This window comes from Astatotilapia calliptera, chromosome 9 (assembly GCF_900246225.1).
Source record: "Astatotilapia calliptera chromosome 9, fAstCal1.2, whole genome shotgun sequence".
NCBI classification, from domain to species: domain Eukaryota; kingdom Metazoa; phylum Chordata; class Actinopteri; order Cichliformes; family Cichlidae; genus Astatotilapia; species Astatotilapia calliptera.
Window position 1 is genome coordinate 24,336,835 of NC_039310.1, and position 23,199 is coordinate 24,360,033.

Genomic DNA, 23,199 nt, shown 5'->3' on the forward strand with positions numbered 1-23,199 from the left:
AAAAGACAAAAGAACATTTTCCAGGTTTGTGAGGAAACACAAGTGATTTGAAATTGATGACACCAATATGATCCCACTAAAGCTTTATTTTGATGAAATAACATCTTATAAAATTGATCTTTACAGTCAGGAGAGAAGAAATGTGTGAGCAGAACAAGATTATTTTGTTACTGAAGTCAGACCTTTTTGGTTACTGAAAGTAATGAATTCATTAGGGGATCCTAACAATGTGGAAAAGGTGAGCACATCAGGCTAAAAGCTGCCCTGAATTTGTAACGGCAGGATGGTTTCATCTTATAAGGTACGCAACAGAAGCAAATTGGTTTAAAATGTGTTAAAAATGAACTTTCATCTCCTTCTGATTGCTGCTTATTAGACCTCTCGGGGACGGAGGAAAAGTGCAGCAGCGGTTCAGCGCTCAGATTGCAAATGTGCAGCAGCTTCTCCCAAAATGACTTAAAAAGACATTTTGCAACCTTTTCATGTATAAAATAACAGCGTGGGTAGAGTACACACAATCTTTTTGCTGCCCCTGAAGACTCCATATATGTTTACTTTCCCCTTCCAGGCATAATTTTTACCTGACTTGATCGATTTTGGTTTCTTTTAAATGAACATTTGAAAGCTCCTCCCTATGAATTAATAACGTGGCCCGGGAAACTGCATTTTAAATGCGAAATATTTTCCGATAGATTTGAAAAAAACAAGCAAAAACAAAAAAACCCGCATCAGTTCGAGTGTTTCAAATGTATTTATTTATTTATTTTTTTTTTTACCAGTTTCGTGAATAAGGAGACTTAGAGGTATGGGGTGTGTTGCTGGGTTGGAGCTGTTAAATACATGCCAAATAATCTATATGCAGGTCATGTTTATAGTGCAATCAAAAAATCCTATACATTTATTATGATATAGGAGAGAATTTCAAATCACACGGATTGTCAGGCAAGGTCTGTCTTGTTACAAGGAGCACATTTATTTCTGTGATTTCTTAGCAGATTTATGGCTCTTGAGTTCTGGAGGACAAACATGATGATGACGTTGCATGATGTAGCATGCAGCAAAAAAAAATACAGTCATTAGCTTTGTAGATGGACAAGCAGAGGCATTTTAAGACAAATCACACTGCTCACCTCTGTGGTACGCAGTCATTGTGTCACACACAACAATAGCAGTATGGCAGAGAGGGATCCTCAGTTTATGATTTAATATAGACTATATATCTGAAAGGCCAGAAATTGCCTTTTATTTGAGTTATTAGTGTCACCTATAGGAGCGCCTTGCTACTGATGGGGTCTGTGACCTTACAACAAGCTCACAGTCAATTAATCACAAAGGGTAGAAGTGATTAGCTTAAAAAATACTCACTTGCAAAAATCCCAGAAGCACTACATCCCATTACATAGGCTAATGCCTCTGTCACACAGGCCTAGAAATGGTCAGTGACCTCTGCAAATCCACACGTCACTAAGGAAACAATATGTAATATCCAACCGGTTGGTGATCCTTGGCTGAACTGTGTCTCAAAGAGGATGCTGCACCAAAAACCTCCTCATCTGCATTGTGCTTCTCACACTTTCACTGCGTCACAGTTTTTGGTACAGCACCAGAAACCTCTTTGCATTATCTCTTTGCAGTCATTTTCACATTTCAACATATTTGACACAGCAACCAATTAGGGAATACACATTCGGCGAAACTAGTGGTTAACGTACACTACAGTGAAATATGGATGGCAACCTCACTGTGACTAGGCAAATCTGGTGGTTGCATTGAATTTCTCTGCAATAGTTGCAGTGATCAGCTGGTTGCCCAGTTCTTTCAGTCAGATTGACAGGGCTTCAATAGTTATTTCCATATGATTTCTAGACTAATTGCAAACACACTGCAAACAATCTCAGTCAGCTGAGTCGGTGAGCGCATCTCATCTGTGATGCGTCTCTGTGGAATAGGGGACTTGTTTCAGCTGGTTGGTTGCCATCTGACTGTATTTTGGTTATAGTTCTATGTAAAAACAGATCCATAAACAGTGTCATTGTAGAGGAATTTTTGAATATTTGTTAAAACCTATGACGTTCTGGCTAGACTCTGGAACCTAAGTAATAAATGTGAATTTCTGTGGATGTAGATGGAAACAGACTGCATGTAACTGCCAATTCGAACACATTTAGTTTCAGTTTACACTCAGTTTCCTCCCTTCACCCTCAACCAGCTTTGGCAGATCTACGCACCTCTCTGAGCCTGTGTATGTTGGAGGTTTCTTCCTGTTAAAAGGGAGTTTTTCCTTCCCACTGTTGCCAAGCGATTGCTCATAGGGGTTTTCTGATTTTTGGGGTTCTCTGTATTATTGTAGGGTCTTTATGTTGCAATATAAATCGTCTTAAGGTGACTATTGTTGTTATTTGGTGCTATTAATAAAATTGAAGTGAATTGAAAATTGAATTAAACTAATTCCATCTAATTGCTGTCTTATCATGAACACCAAATTCACTTTAAGGGGGCCAACTATTATGAATGGCTGGCTTCTGTCTTCTAAATCATCATTTCAAAGGCAACAAGATGGCAGTTTCAATCTGTTGGTTAATTCTGGTTGTGTCACAGTCTCCTACCAGAGTATTCCCTAGTGTGGTTTAGCATAAGGAAACAAAACCACTCAAAGATGGCCTGCATACTAAATAAAATCATCCTTCAAAAAAACAGACAGGTGCAATCAAACATTGAAGGTTAAGTGACAAATTCAAATTCATAGAGGAAAATAAGGGAAACGTCTTTCTGAAATGAAATGAAGACAGAAAAGAAAGTTACTCTTGTAGAAATATAAATGATAAGAGTATAAAATGCTTTGGGTGATATAAACAGGAGGAATGCTAGATTCAGTCTGTCAAGCTATGAGCTATAGAGATGTCCATTTTAGTTTACCCTATATTTACTTCACTTTTGAAAGTTTGCCAAATTAGCTTCTAGCAGTTCTAGTTTGCAGTGAATCCAGATCCAGAAAACTATAACTGGATTATTTTCAAAACTGATGATTCTCAGGCGCATCCTGGAGTCAAAAGCATCATCCTTTTTTGTGTGTTTTTTTGATTACTTACATTTATTTGCAGCTAGCTCTGAGGTCAGCATCCTTAGAAAGATCTATTTAAACTGAGTTTAAAAATGTCTATCTTTTGAGATATGACGGAGTTAGACTTTAAGAATAGTAAGTTTGGAAGGTTGGACTACAAATAAAGGCTGCACATTTTTATCTTTATCTGTACTACACCTTAGTACCAAGTGTTTACAATGTAGCTATTAATGTATAGACAGTTGTAACTGGATTTTCAAACATGAAAGAAAACTTAAAAACATTGGGATTCCTCAGAAGGACGAGGGATGTCTTCATGCAAAGATTTATGAATGTAATGCAAACATATTTGGGCCATGTGGCTTTGCCTCATTTATCTTTTTTTGTTTGCTTTTTGGACCTTTGGGGTTTTAATAAACTCAAGGTACCCTACACTGTAGTATCATCATAGACTCTAGTTGGGGTAAAAACTGTTGTTTGAGGACTGGGGCCTGGTGGTTAGCAAACAGTCTGCATAGCCTTAGGTCCTGCATATATATATAGCACTCAGCCTCAATACTGATGACCCAAATCACACACACCACAGATAAATCATACACTAGAGGCTGTGGCCGAATTTTAATCTGGGTCTTTAGAACAATGAAGGAAGTGTGCATCTTTCCATTCACTTCATTACGTTGTATGTGCAACCCATATGTCATCAATGTGCACTAACATTTATAGTACTGTACGTTCCTTGGATTCGTCTCTCTCTGTGTGTGTGTGTATGTGTATGTATGTGTATGTATGTGTGTGTATGTGTGTGTGTGTGCCGTCATTAGCACCCCATTAGCCGCAGCATGTACCTTATCGTTAACACCTTCTCCATACCTGAATAGTCCATTATGCTTCAGTGTGACAAGAGGTCCATTTATAAACATTGTGTTGGCACAAAAAGGGGCTTTAGAAGCTCGTCTCTCACAGGAAAAAAAATAGTTTTTTATAAAAACAAACTTGATAGCAGAGTGTGCACACTTTAGTGGAAACTATGACCGAGCATACAGACATGTGGGAGACATTGGGAATTGACAATGCCAGTGGCAAAGTAGCTTAATGAATCCAAAGTGGCCTAATAGCTCCTCTCGCACAATTTATTTCTTTCAGACCGAAACCAGATTAAAAAAAGAAAGAACATCCATGTCTAAATTGTGCTTTTTTTGTTTGTTTATTTCTAAAACCTGAGCTGAAATGAGAAATAGTCAGTATAAGGTGTGTAAATTGGTGCACTCAGAACAAGATGGCCTATTTACCTGGTTCACTAACGCACTTTCTGTCTTTTGTCCACTGCTGCTGTGTCCTCTTTCTTTAGAGAAAGTGCATTACTGTTCAATCCCCTGAAACCTACCTGCAGTGGTTTGGATTGCATACTCGCAGCAGAGACATATTCATATTCAAATAACAAACTCTTTGTTTTTTTACTGTTCTTAAACTTTTCTTTTATTATTGGGTATGTTTCGGTTAATGGCTGTAGTTAAGTATGAGGTTTGAGCATAGATTGCATCCAAATGACAGAGCTTCTGCAAAGTGAAACCAATGCAGGAGTGCCTTCATTCTGCATTGTTCTTTAACAGAGGGTGACTCCTCTGGTTGCAACTCATTTATTCTGTAAATTAGGGTTTCATGTAGAGTGAAATAGATGAGAAAGTAGGGCATGTTTTACTATGAAACTGCAACATCCCTCAGTTTTGGTCAGATATGCCACTTGATCGTCATGTCTAGTTTCAAACACCAAGATGGCAACTAATTTGTTATGTCCATCTAAAAAGCCAAGAGTATGTGCAGGCCAGTGGACAGTGGAGGAGTCTTCAGCTCTGCTTCAACAATCCACCCCCACATGTTCTGCCATGTCACCTATCCAGCGTTCAGTCCAGACATCCATTTATGGTTTTCCAAACCAGTGTTTGTAAGTCCTCTAAGGAAGCTAACCACAAATTAACTCTTTATGGCTCCAGTTTTCAACTTCTTAAAACCTCTGCACCACCAAAATTGATCTTTATAAATATAAATTAAACAAGTCTAGACTCCCAAAGCTCCTCTATATCATCATCGTTATAACAGCTTAACAGTGCATAACCCTTTCCTTCTGACAGTAGTAGTGAATTACATACAAGATAACAAGATAGTAGTTGCATAAACAATTTGGCTTTTTAAATATAGATTTGATGATTTTTATTTTTTTTAATGCTATAAAGTGATGGAGCATTGATATTTGTCGTGCTGCAGAAAGTCAGTAATTGCCAATTGCCAATTGGTAATGGGTTAATTGAGCCAAAAAAACAGACATTCTGTTTTGAGCTTCATAAATATGATACTTTGCCACTTTTCTCTGCTGCTTGTCCTGGCAAAACGATTTGGTTTTAGATCTGGTGGATTTAATTACCAGCAAGCCTTCAAGCTGTACCACTATCTAACAAGCCAGGACACATACAAGCCTACTGGCTGCCAACAAGAAGAAAGGACTGGTGCTGATTTTGTTTCGTTCAGTAACGAAGAGATGGAGACTGAGGCAGGGAAATGAGGACTGGCTTATTAAGATTTGAAAACCACTCCGAGACAGATGGCAACATGTGGTCAGTGTATCTTACCATTTCTGATATTCAACAAACAAAACAATCAATTCACCTTTGAAGAATAATCAATAAAGTGGAAAAGTTGTGAGTACAGTTGTGAGCCTGTACCAAAGATGAAGCCACCACATCACAACAAAACTCTTCTTTTTGTTCTTCTTTTTCCTTATTTGCTCCAAACAAACACAACAAAAAGGAAAAACAACATACTCTCCTTACAAATTTGTAAGGTAATAACTACTTTCATTGTCGTAAAGTTAACAGGTATGTACAGAGTGGGGGCACGGGGTGGCACCAGCCCCAGGGTACTTTTTCTCCCACTACATTTTAGATGTAAACATTGTACTTTGTATTCCAATTTACTTTGAAGCTTTTTTAAAAAAAAAAAAAAACATTTTTAATTAGATCTTGTGTATATAAATAAATACAAGATTAACATGAGGTTGACTGCATAAAAATTAGCACATTTTTGTGGGTCTCCTGCAATACTTGTGTTCCACTCTACTATATTGATTCCATTATAGTCCACTGTTAGGTGATGTCCTAATTTATCAAGATATTCAAGTTTTAAGGCAAGGCGTTATAATTATATGTAGTTTTCATGAAATGAAAATGATAAACATATAAATTAGTAAAAGTACATAAAATAGGTCATTTTAGCCCATTGGTAGGTGGTTGCTATGAGATAAAGATAAAGAACCTTCAGGGACATAAAATCTACCTGTGTGCCAGTTTTGGTTGTTCAGCTTCTGATTGTATGGCAAGTGTATTGATACCAAGTAATCAATTGTGTTTAAAAAAATATAATGTATGCGATTCTACGATTCTTAAAAAGGGTCATTTGATTACTTTTAATTTTACATATTAAACATAACACTACATATATTTTGATCTTAAAAACTGTTGTTAGTTTCCCACTTTGCAAAATATTTTTTCCAATGTAAAACAATTTCCTGTCTCTTGTCTTGCCAGTTTCATGTAACAGCATGTGCATTAGAGCATAGGGTTGCACATGAGCCTGAATAGTGCCCAGTGTTTTTTTGTTTTGTTTGTTTGTTTGTTTTGCTTTTACACCTTTTTTTTATCCATTGCATTTATTCATAGTAATAAATCATAATAATACTGCAGTCGGCCAAAATCCAAAATAATTATTGTCCCCCCCCCCCCCCCCCCCCATTATAGATGACATTGTTAATTAATTAGTCAATTTAAAGACAAAAAGGCCAAATTATGAGGACTTTCGAGTCAATAAACTAGTTGACAACATCATTGTAGGCTCTTGTAATTATAGATTTTATTATTTACTGATGGTTAACAGACCAAACAACTTCCAGTTACATTTAAAAAAAAAATAATAATTGAGTGATTAGTCAATAATGAAAATAACTGCGATTAGCGGCAGCTCGAGCCTCACAGATTTTTGGTTGTGCTTTATGTTCACCGAGTGCACAGATTCATTTACCATTGTGTTTTAAAGCAACTCCCTCTCTCTCACTAATTAAAGGGATTCTTACATGCGTGTCTGTGTTTGAGTCTAGTTTGTGGCGTGTCTCCCTCCCCTCCCCGTAACAATGCTCCTGTCCATCTCCTCTGCACATCATCTAATGCTGCAGGAACATTATAAGACATACTGCTGTGTTATCTTTCCCCCCAGGTCTCCCTTTGCTGCAGTGGCAGACTACTCAGTAACCCGAAATAATGTCATTCAGCTCTGCCTGGAGCTCACCACCATTGTACAGCAGGTGTGTGGAATTGTTTGTGTGTGTGTTTTGAAGGCTTATAGCTCTTATTCCCCGCCACTTGAAGTGTGCGGCAGAGGGTAGCTGCTGTGCCATATCCCCAAAGAGCGGTGTGTCTGTGTGGGTGTGATGCAGCAGCCTCAGCCTCTGCATCCTTGAGCGAGAGTCAATTCTTTGCTATTTATGTCCTTTACAGTCTGTCTTATGTATGACTGGTGTGTGTATATAAATAAAAGATAAGTGTGTCTGTTTGTGTGGGCGTGTTTTTATCTGTCAAGGGTAGGGGTACAGTAATGTGAGCCCTAGACTGTATACGTAGGTAGTGTAGCAGCATGTGCAGCATGAGATGGTGAGTGTTTGCAAGACAGGATGTACTGCTTGCGCTACATTAAATTTCTCTCGTCCCGTAGGACTGTACGGTGTTTGAGACGGAGAACAAAATCCTTCATGTGGTGAGTCCTGCTTCCTCGGCCAGCTGTCGCGTATTTGCTTTGTGTTGATGGGCAGCATCCTGTTTTTCTTTTTTTTTCTTTCCACATCCCCCTCATAACTGCTGATAAAACACACACACAAACACAGAAGCTTAAACTCCCTGCCAGAGACAATCAGCAACATCACTTTTTTTTCTTTTATGGAGCTATAGCCTGGACTCTCAGCTTAGCCAAGTGTAAAGACTTGAAACAGTAGGAAACTGCTAGTGAATCTCTGTAAAATGTTGAAACAGTAACCTCCTGTGTGACTGTCGGCCACAGGATACCTACATAACAAAGTTCCTTTTTCCATATTTAAGGCACTACTCTTAAAGTAGTGATTAAGGAGCTTTTAAAGTTAAAGCTCCTTTAGTCTTATGACAATGGTCATGTTTAACCTAAAAAACACTCCATTGCCGTAGAAAGCTTTATCTAGGTTTTGATTGCTAAAATTTCATTTAAACCTACTGTTTAAAAGAAAGTGCCCATTTGTAAACCTCTTTTTATAAATCTACTGCTCAATAAAACCAAGAGCACACTTGAACAGCTTACATTTTTGGTGCGAGTTTGAATCTAGCCCTCAACTGGCTAATGTGGCTTCCAGAGACTGTTATATAGTTTTTTTCATTGCATGTCATTTTCATTGCATGTCATTTTTTCCCATCAGGTTCACGTGTGTTGACTCCAGGAAACGCTCCTACACAAATACATTTTAAATGACTACTGCTATACTCTAAGAATTTAGGTAATGAAGCATAACTTGTGAACTAATCCAGGCAGACAACCGGCAAAACATAATTAAAAACACCTAAATATTTGCATTTTGGTTTGTATGTCCCTCCTCTCATTTCAAAAACTGTCTTTCCAATCTACTTCCTACTTTTTGGGTATATTTTACGGACATGAATTGGTGCACTGCTAAATCTGAGGATGGTTAGATTAGTGGTTCCCATTACTTTAGCTGAACACAGTTATATTACCAGAATTTCTCCTGCAGCGGCGGATGTAGAGGGAGGGGCACACATACACATATTTTGGTGAAGATATTTATTGACATTAATTCATATTCAGTCTTTTTATCCAAAGTTTGACCATCACAGCTAAGTGCATAACTTTTGTACCGACTCTCATTTAAAATTCTAAATTTGAGAGTAAAACCAAGCCTCAAACAGGTCCTGTATTTTTGCACAATGCTATGTTAAATAATCTTAACTAATAGTTCTTACAAGAATCTTAATATATTGTTTTCCCCAACATGTAAAATATGTAAAATGAAAAACTGAAGACTTGAAGTGACTAAAATAGTAACAAAAAAAATGTAATGGAAGAAAAAAAATATCTCCTGTTTAATTTAAAGCAATTTAATGTTTTGTTATTTAAAGTTGATTCGTATGTTTCAGAAGTACAGCTTGTTGTATTTTTATGGGAAGAACAAGGCTTAGTTGAGCTTTAGTTCAGTCAAGCTGCCAGCTGCCTCCTGGCTTCAGCTTCATCCTTAATACTGCATTTACACGACACTGGCAGAATGAAAATAACACTGTTCTGACTCAAGTCCAACTGTAAATATACTGTGAGCTTTGGAGTCACATAATTAGAGAAATTTAAATGATCTACTCTTTCTGAATCTAATACTCTGAATGAGCTCAATTGATTGTTCTGATGTTGATACTGAATTTAACTACAGTATTAGAGATTTGCAGTCAGTTCTCATCATGATATGACTGAAATTCAGAAATTCCTTATCTTTTGAATTTAGATGTTAAGAATCTTCTTTTCAAACTCTAAACACATACACATATTAGGTACATTTATAACTGCTTATTCATGTAGTTATTATACAGCTATTATACACACACCACACCTACATGGATTGGGGCCAAATCATGGTTCAGTATCCTGCCCATGTAGTGGAGAAGTTCAGGATCAATCCACTGACCTTTTGATTGGCAAACAACCCATTCTACCACCTCAGCCAAAGCCAGCTGTATGCTCACTGAGTACAAATGAGAGTATGGGCAACAGATGTTGCCTGACCTGATGAGTCTTGATTATGCTGCAGCATTCAAATGTTAGGGTCATAATTTGGCATGAACATAATCAAAGTATGGATTAATTCTGTCTTGTATCAGTGGTTCAGACCGGTGATGGTAGTGTATCTTTGTGAGGACATTCAAGTCTCTGCAGATGTTTCCAGCACCTTGAAGAATCAGTGCCTGTGGGAATCATGTAATTCACCTACTGTTAAAGTTTTACTGCTTCATTACCAAATTACTTTCTTCTTTCTTTGCAGTTGCTGTTGGGTATACTTGTCCCACCTTGGGCTTTGGTTCTAAAATTTTGTTTGCCTTGCTCAGATGTTTAAAAAATACATTAATTACATTTGAAAATGTTAGCAGCATTTAGTATCTGCAAAGCAGCCCAATTACTGTAGATCAGCATGTCCCAAGATTGGATGGCAGCTAAAGTTTAATTGACCCTTTTCACAGCACACTTCTGATTTGTCAAACTCTGCTTCACTAATTGCTGGAACAGAGCCATTGTTAATGCTATTAGTTTCACCCGGGCTTTCCCTGTTATGACAAATTGACATTTCGGCTGTGAGGAAGACCGATGAGTCTGATTCATTTAGACATAGTCAAGAGTACTCTGCTGCCAGCATGGCTGCCCTCAGTTAGATTAATGCAGCAAAATGAAACACAAAGTATAAGATGGACACTCGTTTTTTTACAGATCAGATTCTTGGGGAGTGAAAATCCATAATATGATGCCTACCAAGAGTTCACCGTCTGTGGTTTCTTTTATAAATGTTCGTGAAAATGTTTGGCAGTCTCTGCCAGATATTATCCAAAACATCCGCTCAGCGCTTTTTCTTCCAGCTACTTTCTTTTTTTAGGGAAATCATGTCTGAAACTATTGACAACATTTTGAATGGAGTCTCATTGTGTCTGCCAGGAAAAAAATGTTGCTCTTAAAGTTTGTTAAGATGCAATTTTTCAGTGTCGTGGGCAGCAAAATAATCCCCATTATATTTGGTTGGAGACAATTATTTCACAGATATCTAGAAAGTAAAGCCAAAGCTATCTTTGTGATTAATGTGAACCAACCTTGTAGTGGCTCTTTGCCCAAAATCAAACCTTAATCAGACTCAAAATCAGAAGGCCACTGGAGCACTGCAGGGACGTATTGCACGGGGGTAAAATAAATAAGCCTCTTTTTTTAGGCTTACTTATCTTCTGCAAGCAGGCAAGCGCATGAACAGAGAAATCATGGCTCTTGGTCTTTTTGTGCCTGCATTGCTCAAAGTTTTGTCCAATTTTCACAAAACAGAAAGAAAATAAGCTATATAATGTAAATAAGTAAATAGGAAAAGAAAATGCATATGCAACAAATCATTCTCACTTGGTTTAGAGCAAATCTGCAAAAATATCCACCTGTTTCTTTTCCTGGGTAAAGTTACAATAGAAAAAGCAACAGCAGGAGAAGCTGCTGAGGCACAAGGCTAAGAGGTTTCTTAGAAATATAGTCTAATTTTGACAGCTAGAAGACATGGCTTGTTCTTTGTTGTCTAAATAAAAGCCCTGTTTGTCCCTGTTCTATCCTCCTTTTCTGTAGTGTAAGACTCTGTCGGAGGTGTGCGAGCACATTGTGTGTGTGTCATCGGACCCGCTGGTTTCGCAGTCAGCCCACCTTGAGCTGGTTCACCTCACCAACATCAAGCCCTCTGAAGGCCTGGTAATCACTGTTTGTCTGGGTTTAACAGCCCAAGACCCACCCTTCTGTTTATTCATGCAATGTGTGAATCTTATTGTGTTAAGTCATACTGTGTCCGGCCTTTGTATGCTCAGACAAAGAAGAAATACAAGCATTGTTTTCTTTTCTTTTCTTTCTTTTTCTTTTTTTGTAGAAATAATATACACAGTAAAACAGAATTTTGTTTAATTTTTGAAAAAAAAAAGCGCAATTACTATGAACTACTCAAAATATTAATTGATTTGATATAACACATATGCTTGCATGCATGACAGACCTTCTATCATACTTGAGAGTAAAGAGCCACAAATGAGTCATTTCTAGTTCAATAATTAAACAAGCTATTTTATGCTTTTGGATTCAGTTGAAACTAACACCTGCTTGGTATACAACACTGAGTTTTTCATTTTTGCTACAATATTTTTACATGTTTCTGTGATATAGTGAACAATCCTAAGCATTTCATCAGTTTCCAAACTATGTTTTCATTCACCATACTGAAAACATTCTTAAAGATCATCTTCTCCAGGGGCAATTTGGGAATGATCTGTCCATTTTCCATCAAAGTGGCTTAGAGATCATGAAATTGAATTTTTTTTTTTTTTATCTTAATTCAATCAAAAATCTACAGTTTGCCTTTAAAAAGTGAGCGTACAAGCTGAAGTCCAGAAAGTCCAACTTGGAGGACTGATCAGGCTGGAATAGCTCATCATCAGTCAGGATTTGGTCCAGAAGCTAATATCCAGTATGCTGCAGAGAACAGCAGATACAGTTATGAAGAAGAGTCAACTCTGTAAATACTGGCTCTTTGTGTGTGTTTGGTTTATTTGCATATAAAAGTCTTTAACAAACGTTGAACTGAATGTATATGATATGCACTACATCATAGAAAAATATAGAACAAATAATCTCCATAAATACTGATGTGACAAAAAACATTTTTTGTAATTGCCAAAACTGTTGGCCATGACTGTGATGGTCACTGAAAAACTACAAACCTGCAGTTAGCTTAGCTAGCATGACAAAACTTGTTAGCTTATCTTATGCTAGTTGTAGATAATGTGGAGGTTAGGTCTCCATGTTACCATATTTTCTAGTCATATCAGTAATTTTTTGGCAGATCAATGAGTGTTAATGATTGATCAGTCAAAGTGCTGTTCCACCTTCCTGTTATTTTCAGGTTTAACAATTTAACCGTTCACTTTGGAGAAAATGATTTCTCTCAGCTGCGAGTGGTCACAGTGTGTTGGCTACTAAGTGGAGTGTAGGCTAGCAAAGGGGTAACTTTGGCTTTTGGCTTTGGTTTATTTTATTTAAATTTTTAACATTTTCCTCTAGAGTAGAACATAACAGAAATCACCAAACTATAAATCAGATTTAATTTAGATTATTGATAATATCTTAACCAGCCTAATGAGTTATTTACCTGGAATAGTTTTCACTTCACAAGTAGACCTCGTCAGAAGTTAACAGGTGAAACCTTTTGTTTCTTTATGAGATCATAATTTACTGCGATATTCAACTTCAAAGTGGGTAAAAATCTTTACTCTAAGACATAAAGATCAGTCAGACCAGAAAGTTTTGAAATTTTGAAAGTTTAAAGTGCAAGTTTCAAGTCACAAAAATTGTTAAACAATATGATCCAACTGGCACCACTCCAGGAAAAAAAGGGGAAGTTCTTCAGAGTTACCAGCCTCAGAAATCACTAGTTAATGGCACCTTATTACTGCCCACATCAATACTTCCTCGGGTTCAAACATCTCAGTCTTAGAACGAAACCATAACTGAGGGGAACCATAAGTGTAGTTACTAGTATAGATCTTCGTATCATATTCCCAGCAAGAAAGCAGAGACACATACTGTGGGTGTGCATTATGTGTTCCTGCTCGGTCTGGAAACACAAAGAATGGACATAATATGAGTGGAAATCTGGAGTATAGTCTCATATTTTTGAGGCACATAAAGGGAGAATATCTGCATATGGTTTTCCACTGTGATGCATGGAGTTGTAGCAGTGAAGGCGTGTGGGGAGCTTTGCTGGCAACGCTGTTGGAGATTAATTCAGAATTCAAGGACACGCTCTTATCCACCACGGCTACTACGGCATCCTGCTGCGACACACCTTCCCATCTGGTTTGGGCTCAGATGCTTGATTTTTTTTTTTTTAGCAGGACAAAACTAGAATAAACTTTCTGTTTCTGTGAGAGCTGTTTTTAATTTTACAACTCATAAATCAGTGTGTATTTCCAAATATTTACTAGTATCATAGAGCACTTACATTTTTTCTCCATTCCTTTGTCAATTAGGGAATGTACATAAAGTCAACCTACGATGGACTCCATGTTATCACAGGAACTACAGAAGGGGTGAGAGGTTTATTAATATCCCACTTTTCACAAATTGACCTAGTGAACTGCAGACTTCCCCTAAAACACCAGTTATTGTTCAGATTATCTGCAAATCTGAAATTTGAATTTATAACATCAGAATATCAGTGACTCTGGAAGACTTTCCCTTGTTGCTTTATTGCAGCTTATTTAAGTAGGGTTTGCTGAGAAACCTCAGCAGTGCCCATGGATCGATAGATCAATTCATAGTCGTCTGTTTGCCTTCTCTTTCTCTGGCTCCTGTGCCTCTGTAGTCTCCGGCTGACCGCTGTAAGAAGATCCATGCAGGAGATGAAGTCATTCAAGTCAATCATCAGACCGTGGTGAGTTTTTGTTGGTGTGTTTGTGGGTGTGTGTTCTCTTACTGAGTACCCAGTTTTTTGTGTTTACGCAGTAAACCATTAAATCTTATTTGATTCTTTGTATATACAAAAACTCATTCAAACAATAATAGAATTGGATTTTTTGGTGATGTCATGCTAACTTTTGGTTCTTGTGATATTATTACATTTGGGTGCTGTTTTGATTTTACTGAAATTCTAGTCTCCCCACTGTTTCTCTGTTTTCACCCCCCTCTCTTGTCTGTGTGCTGTGGCTTTTTTAGGCTTTTCATTGACACTCTTGCGAATGACGTCGTATGACAAAATTGACATTACATCTGCTGCTAATATGACCCTAAAAAAGATTTAGCGCAAGTAGTTCTCTACATAATATAATTTTAAGATGGTTCCAAAAAAAAACAAAAAACTAAACACTAAAAATTTCAAGAAAAGAGACCGCTTTCATGATTTGAAATAAATTTTAAGAAAAGTAAGAAAAGCGGGATCGCCTTCAAACTTCCCAACAATATACTAGGCCATAGCTTGAGTGAGTACATAGCTTGGCTCAACATAGGTCAGGTTATAGGTCAAAGGTCAGACAGCACGTTGCTCATGAAAGCCTGTTGGAATAATTGCACTTTCTGAATGCTCTTATTAGATTTTAATAAGTTTTCTTTTTGGTTTTTGGACTTTGCTAAGTCCTCACTTCTTACACTGGACCCTGACAATAAATAAGCCTTTGAAGCTGCTGAGATAGTATTTATGTAATACAATTGGATGAAATAACACAAAAGAGATAATGTGATGCTCATGTGTCATGAGAAATAAACAGCTGATGGTCAGATGATCAGCTCTGGATGAGATATATAGAATTCTTGCATTTCTCACCTCAGTGTTTTTTGTTCTTACAAAAATCTGCTGTTTTGGTAAGGACCAAGAAAAAAAGCTCAAATAGATATACCCTATTGCTTGGCAACAAACCTCAGACAGATTAAGTTAGCTGCTAGCTGCTGAATATGAACTAAGCATCTCAGGAGTTTGAAAGACGGACAGGTTGTTGAGTGTTAAAACGAGGGTTTCAATTATTTGATTATTAGAAGAAAAAAATAATCGCCATGTTGCTTCATCCCTGCTTGCTACTGATAGGATTTTCAGTGTCGTCAGAAAAGAGTCACATGAAGATTAATTTTCTGTCTAATGATTGATAAAATGACCAGTATAAGCAGGAATTTATTTTATTAGCTACTTAAACCAAGTTCCTGCTTGGTGTTTGGTGATTTAGTGGCACTCCTTACATTTGTACTGTGGACCGTGTACAGGTGCAAATGCAAGCAGCTTGCTTTCCAATTAGTGTAATCAGATCCTCTAACCTTTACGACTCCTCCTGCATTATGATCAGATCAGTTCAATAGCTGCAGTGAGGGGAAGCTAGCCCAACTTTCCTGTTGCCGTGTTTACTTTTGTTTACCCTTGTGTGTTTCTGTTCACAAAAGTGCGCTGATGTGGGTTTGTAAATATAGTGGGTAAATACAAATAAAAATAACCAAAAAACAAAACGATTTGTGATCACATGTATTTGTTTTCAAATTGAGGGCAGGTTACATCACATGAAAGCTCTATAGATAGACTTTCCACCTCCACACCCACTTGCCTTGCACAGAACGCTCAACAACAGAGATCCAATCACGACGTGGACAGAATTCAAACTTCAGGCTGCACATAAAGGCTACTTACTGTATAAATAAGGGTGTGATTGTTTTGATCTGTATATAGAGGATTTCTAGTTTTTCTGCAGATCACTTTACTCTCTAATTTTCCGTCCTCTCTCGTTCACAGGTGGGCTGGCAGTTACGTAACCTGGTCGGCTCGCTGCGGGCCGATAAAGGCATCGTGTCCCTGACCCTGAAGAAGCGTCCACAGAGCACGCTCAGCTCTGCCCCTGCGCTGCTGAAGAACATGCGCTGGAAACCCCTGGCTTTGCAGGTGGGACTAGCTCTACCTTTTATAGACTTTATTAAAGCACTGCACTGGCCCACATAATTCCCCACAGCATTCCCTCTCCTGAACGACTGGAGCTAAAGCGTGTAATTAGGTCAGGGAGCAGTGGCTCAGCATGGTTTTGTTTGCCAGCTGAAACACACTGGACTGAAAGGGAAACGAAAACTGATGATGCCCTCAAGCCACGTTCCCAAATCTCTTATGATTTTAGATTATGGCACTATAATTATCACTGATTATCTAGACAAAGGGGGAAAACACAAAGGAGAAGAACACAACTTTGTTCTTATTTTTGTAGTTTGGCTATAGTTGCAATTGGATATTATAACACAGTACGCTCTAAGCCCTGGGGACACAATGATCATTTTTTATGGAGGTAAAAAAAGATAATAACTACACTGAGCTGCCACTGTGCTCGCTTTGCACTTATAGGAAGGGATATTGATTTTGTTTTATTTTGTCCTATATGGTAAGTAGTCCCTCCTTGCAATATCTCTTTCAGTCTTAATGGAAGCTTATGGAGTTTTCACAATAGTTGAAGAAATATGCAGGTCGATTCCTGTCCCCGATTACCCCCCAATGAAGTTCTGCACAGGCCAATTCCAGTACCAAATCCAACAAACGTCAGTGACGTGCAGGTTCACATGAGCTAGTTCAAAGTTTAGTTCACGCAGAATAAAATGAAGTAGCTCATAGTTCACAATTGATCAAAAAGCTCACATTTCCAAACCTGAACTAGATCTGCATCCATCTATCCTATTTCACTAAACATGCCTCCAATAACTGCCAATGATGATATTTTCCTAAAGAATAAGAGATAATTTATTTTTAAATGCAAAGACTAACAGATCAAGTTTGTGTTTTATTCATAGACTGTACAGAAAAGATGGATGCTGCTTCCAAACTCAAGCACCAAGGCTGCATTCTTTCGATGTCGATGGAAAAACAAATTAGCAGACTTGATTTTTACGCTTTTCTCTGTATCATAGTAGGATCTTTACTTTATTACATGAAGCACCTTGATGTGACCGCTGTTGTGATTTGGCACTTTACAAATAAATTAATTAAAATGATTCATAATCTCGACAAACACCTTCCTGATAAGTTTATAGTGTTAATCTCCAGTTTTTAGTTATATTAAATACCAGAATGTTCATTTTTTAAATTATGAGTCCCGTTAGTGTCAAGAAGATGGATAAAGCAAGTCTTGCTTTAGAGCAGGCGCACCACTGGGTGGTGTCACAGTTGGTATGCTGTTTGCGGTCAATGTTTTAACAATTTTAGAGAGTCAGACAGATTTAAAAAAAAATGAAACATAGACAATACACTGACTTAAATCAGAGTTCAGTACCTTTACTAGTATTTTCACTCGTGATGACAAAACATCTCAATCCACCTGTAGCTTAGTGACATTTCACCATGTTCAACCTCTCTTATCCTCTGATCGTGGCGGACTTTCTGCTCATTTGGCCAAACAATATTAGTTACACAAATAGTACTTTTAATAAGTAAATGCTTTTAAATTGTAAAATTCCCAGGGTAATCATTGCTTGAGGCCAGGAATTAAAAGGATAATGTAGGGATGATTCTTTACATAGCAATGCTAGCCATGAAAATACATACGAAATGGTGTTTGGCAGTGGCTTGTTGTAATAAACAAGCCCTTTTCTGGCAAAGAAAGAAAGAAAAGGACTGATGGCTCTATGCATTTCCCTAAAGCCTGCCTATGTTGTTCAGCATTAATGGGGCCTTCACAGGAAGGCAGTGTGCGCTAATGAGCTATGAATTCACCAGTGTTAATGAGCTCATGCAGTGATTTTCACTTCAGAGTCTGTTTGTAATCCAGTTCCTCTTGAGGGCCTGGAGATCAGGCCCATTCAATTCTGTTTTTCAGCCACATCTCTTCCATTTAGAGATTTGTCCAAATTTTCTCATTTTATTTAAAGCTGTACTAGTTTTCAGCTATAACTTAAGCTTAAAATGGATCATTTAAAGACAATTACAATCACTTCATTATTGTATTATGTCATGGGTGTGCTGTGTTTCTTGGGTTCTTGAAGTTGTCAAGCCATTCAACATTAGAGTTATATTTAGGATATATTTAGGACATATTTTTATGTCAGAAGTTGAACTTGAAGCAAAAGGTTTTTAGATTCCAGAAAAAAAAGACAAATCAAACCCTACTTCCACTTTTTGCAGCCGACCAGAAGCCCAGGCAGCAGTTCAGCCACGCCTTCAGGCACACCCACCAAGAACTCCGCCCTCCAGGACCTTTACATCCCCCCTCCACCTGCTGAGCCATATACACCCAGGTAGTTAACCTGGGTTTTTTAAACAGCTGAAAATAAAAGCGGGATAAAACAGTGGAACAGGTGACAGCAAAGATGAGCTCTGACACTGACGTCCATTTGTTAAAAATCTGCCTCTGCTGTTGCTATAGAGATGAGACAGGAGCCTTGTCTGGTGATGAAGCATCTCGTAACCATGGTGGCGTCAGCGCTGCTAAGCGCTCTGAGTCACCGAACTCCTTCCTGGATCAAGAGTCTCGCCGGCGAGAAGAGGAGGAGCCCGTGTACTGCACCACACCCACATACGGTTCGCTCTTATCATGATTGAGTGTTTGTGTGAGAGGGAGAAACAAAGCGCGAGGGAACCGAGTTCAATCTCATGCTGCAGAATTGAGCCACTTTAGAAAAAATAAAAATCATTATTTGAGTATGAATCCACCTGCAGGCCCAGCATAGAGCGACTGAGCTTGTTACAAAGCTGGCGAAATACAAGAATCCTGCAATTACTACGGCTGCTTTAATGTTGTTAAAACCCCTTATTCATCGTTAAATATCAGTTCAGTAAAACTCTTCATCTTGTCCTTTAATTATTATTTTTTAAGTGTACCAACATTTAGCCTAATGTTTATTGGAAAGTGTGAAAATTTGCACAACAGTTTCAAATTTTTGGTTGAGGACCATAAGTTTTTATTGATCAACCCATCTGCTTTGCTACTATTAAACTTGTGATTGTGTGTGCACTTGTAGGCAGGCTGAGGCCCATCTCCATGCCTGTGGAGTGTAACTGGGTGGGTGATTATGAAGACCCAGCCAAGCTTAACAGAGAAAGCCGCAGAGGTGAGTGCCGGCGTGTGGAGTGCATATGTGTCTCCTGAAGAGCCTGTTAGATATTTGTTAAGCGCTCCTGTCTCTATGAATTATAAAGAGATCAACGTGTGTGTGCAGATCAATGCACCTCTATCCCTTTTTGCTAATTCTCCCTGTGATTAGCATCACAGAGGAATGAGGGGGGGATGATGAGGAAAGAAGTAGGAGGGGGGAGAAAAAAGGCAAACAGTCTGCACAAAGGGAGAGAAAATGAAAGGAAGCCATGAAAGGAGGAAGAAGAGAAAGAGAGGAAAAGAGGAACTGAGGGGTGGAGGTAGAAACTGAAAAAAGCTTATTCTCCCTGACCTCCACCTGAATCACTCACACAGTTGCCATGGTGACGCTGACAGCAGCTCTTCTCGGTGTCTCACTTTCCTCTGGCCGCTGCCTAGCAACCAAGGGAGGACAGGAGAGTGGGATCCGCAGAAAAGGGAAGAGAGAGGTAGAGGAAACCCGAGTTTGCTCCAGAGTTCAGGTGGAGAAATGGAGAGAAGTTACACAAAAAAAGATGTAAAAAAATTCAGAGCAAAGCAGGAATAAACTCAGCTGCACAGATGAACTCATAAACAGTATTTTGGAGCCGAGGAATTTTACTTCATCAGTCACACAAGCAAAACTTTACAATGCTGAATTGGTAGCGTGTTGGTTATATAAATTCCATTAAAAAAACTTTTTGTTTAGCAGTTTCCAGTGATTTGTAGATGCTACCTATCTTATTGTGTGCCATCATCAGCACACATAACAACATGAAAGAAATGTGTTATATAAAAAAAAAATACTAGTATTATTGCAGATGTTTTGTTATGGCTAAATCCCCACACTCCTCCTTTTGTGTTCAAAGAGCTGAACACTAATGCATGATCAGTCTCTCTAATAATTTTTCTCCGTAATTCTCTTAGAAGCAAAATAAACCTCAGACTACAAAACTAGCCAAGACTAAACGTTAGCATCCTCACCATGCAGGAGCTGAATCCCTCGATCCAAATTGACCTGTGATATTTTCTTGTAACTTCAACATACTTCTTACCATGTTTTCTTATTACATCTGGACATGTATTAGCAAAAATGCAAAATGTTCAATCTTGAAACGATAAAAGAGGAATCATTCCAAACAAAAGAAAAAAGTCCTCGACCTGTTACCGCCGGTGGCCAGTGCACGGATTAGACCCAAATGCAGACAAACCAAAAGGAGAATGGATTTAACAGAATAAGAGCCTTTTATTTAGACTGAAGGAAAAAAAATTACGATATGCAGAAGGGAAGTAAGATGAAGCTAAACAATAAACTAAACTGAGAAGATAAGATTAAAATAAATGGAACACGGAACCTGGATATGGGAAAAATCTGCAACATGATGAACAACGGACAGACGACCTGACGAGGAGCAAAAGGAAACTCATACAATAGAAACACACGAGGGTGATTAGGGAGAAAGGAAACACATGGGGAACACAGCTGGGATGAATAGGAGACAGGGGAAGAGAAACTGAACACAGGATGAGAAAATGTCAGACATGGGAACCAGACAGACTGAGGAGATGCAGAGGACGAATGAGTGAGGGACACAGAGCCATGACGGACTGTGGAGAACACATGGATGCACATGACTGACAAGGGAGACAAGGAATAAAAAACAAGGCGGGGAAACTGGGGACCGAAAAGGGAGACAAGACACGGAGGGAGATATGGACATGACTGAGGAACATACACAGAGGACATGATGGACTCTCAGAGGAAACACGGGGGATGACACTGAGACAAGAAAACATGAACCAGAAGAACAACTAAACTTAGAAACATAAAAAGGACTAAACTCCATACTAACTCTAAAAACTTGGACTGAAACATCCCCCAAAAATGTTTCATGTTGATTGGTTCTGTGGGAGCAGGGGCAGGATTTTCTATTTTTGCTCATATATTTCTACTCTGGATTCTTTGAGTGCCATGTCTCCATAGCAAATCTCAAAATATATTAATAAATGCATTGCTTATATGGTCATTTTCACTTCCTAGAAACAGTGTTACCAGGGTTATTGTGATTAACATATTTGTCTGATAATTAGGGATTTTTTTTTTAACACTGGAATTCCCAGCTTCTACCGTTCTACCTTTAAAAGCCGGAGAGCAGTCAAGTCAAGAAGGCTTCTACCTGAGACCCCCGCGGAGTCATCATTTTGCGTTTCTACCTTTAAAAGCCGGAGAGCAGTCAAATGCTGGAAGTGGAAGCTAAATTGGCTAGTCATTCATATGTATATTGGGTCGTTACCTAGGAATTCTGGAGGGAGGGGATTGGGGGAGAAATCAACACACATGAGTCTAGGTCCTTTGTTGCTGACATTTATTGATAAAAACAGTAGTTTCATTTCATGTTATTTCCTTTTTCATTTCAAGCAAGGAAGTGGATGTAGTTAGTAAGTAAGATATTTCAGACATTATTCTGACACAGAGGAGGAGATACTGGAATTATAATTAGTATCTATGCATGCATTTGTGATTTTGTTTGACCTTCCCATTGCTCACAATTTGAATTTGTTCACACTGCAGATGAGTGTCTCAGTCCCCAAACAAGCTCTCTTTTTCGGTGGAGAAGCAGTCTCCTCATCCGCAGTGAGTGTGGAGAAATCAACACACATGAGTCTAGGTCCTTTGTTGCTGACATTTATTGATAAAAACAGTAGTTTCATTTCATGTTATTTCCTTTTTCATTTCAAGCAAGGAAGTGGATGTAGTTAGTAAGTAAGATATTTCAGACATTATTCTGACACAGAGGAGGAGATACTGGAATTATAATTAGTATCTATGCATGCATTTGTGATTTTGTTTGACCTTCCCATTGCTCACAATTTGAATTTGTTCACACTGCAGATGAGTGTCTCAGTCCCCAAACAAGCTCTCTTTTTCGGTGGAGAAGCAGTCTCCTCATCCGCAGTGAGTGTGGAGAAATCAACACACATGAGTCTAGGTCCTTTGTTGCTGACATTTATTGATAAAAACAGTAGTTTCATTTCATGTTATTTCCTTTTTCATTTCAAGCAAGGAAGTGGATGTAGTTAGTAAGTAAGATATTCAGACATTATTCTGACACAGAGGAGGAGATACTGGAATTATAATTAGTATCTATGCATGCATTTGTGATTTTGTTTGACCTTCCCATTGCTCACAATTTGAATTTGTTCACACTGCAGATGAGTGTCTCAGTCCCCAAACAAGCTCTCTTTTTCGGTGGAGAAGCAGTCTCCTCATCCGCAGTGAGTGTGGAGAAATCAACACACATGAGTCTAGGTCCTTTGTTGCTGACATTTATTGATAAAAACAGTAGTTTCATTTCATGTTATTTCCTTTTTCATTTCAAGCAAGGAAGTGGATGTAGTTAGTAAGTAAGATATTTCAGACATTATTCTGACACAGAGGAGGAGATACTGGAATTATAATTAGTATCTATGCATGCATTTGTGATTTTGTTTGACCTTCCCATTGCTCACAATTTGAATTTGTTCACACTGCAGATGAGTGTCTCAGTCCCCAAACAAGCTCTCTTTTTCGGTGGAGAAGCAGTCTCCTCATCCGCAGTGAGTGTGGAGAAATCAACACACATGAGTCTAGGTCCTTTGTTGCTGACATTTATTGATAAAAACAGTAGTTTCATTTCATGTTATTTCCTTTTTCATTTCAAGCAAGGAAGTGGATGTAGTTAGTAAGTAAGATATTTCAGA

The 23,199-nt window shown here is 38.2% G+C and overlaps 1 protein-coding gene across 4 annotated transcripts in view; it reads left to right on the top strand.

Moving 5' to 3' along the window:
• The window catches only part of cnksr2a (connector enhancer of kinase suppressor of Ras 2a), a 94,445-nt gene that overhangs the window by 35,972 nt on the left and 35,274 nt on the right, over positions 1-23,199 (top strand). For all 4 annotated transcript variants that reach the window (XM_026180125.1, XM_026180127.1, XM_026180124.1 and 1 more), the window contains exons 4-12: positions 7,322-7,409; positions 7,817-7,858; positions 11,489-11,608; positions 13,933-13,992; positions 14,268-14,336; positions 16,170-16,316; positions 18,531-18,643; positions 18,772-18,926; positions 19,367-19,456. In XM_026180125.1, coding sequence (XP_026035910.1) covers positions 7,322-7,409; positions 7,817-7,858; positions 11,489-11,608; positions 13,933-13,992; positions 14,268-14,336; positions 16,170-16,316; positions 18,531-18,643; positions 18,772-18,926; positions 19,367-19,456 — 884 coding nt within the window. The remainder of the gene's footprint in view (positions 1-7,321; positions 7,410-7,816; positions 7,859-11,488; positions 11,609-13,932; positions 13,993-14,267; positions 14,337-16,169; positions 16,317-18,530; positions 18,644-18,771; positions 18,927-19,366; positions 19,457-23,199) is intronic.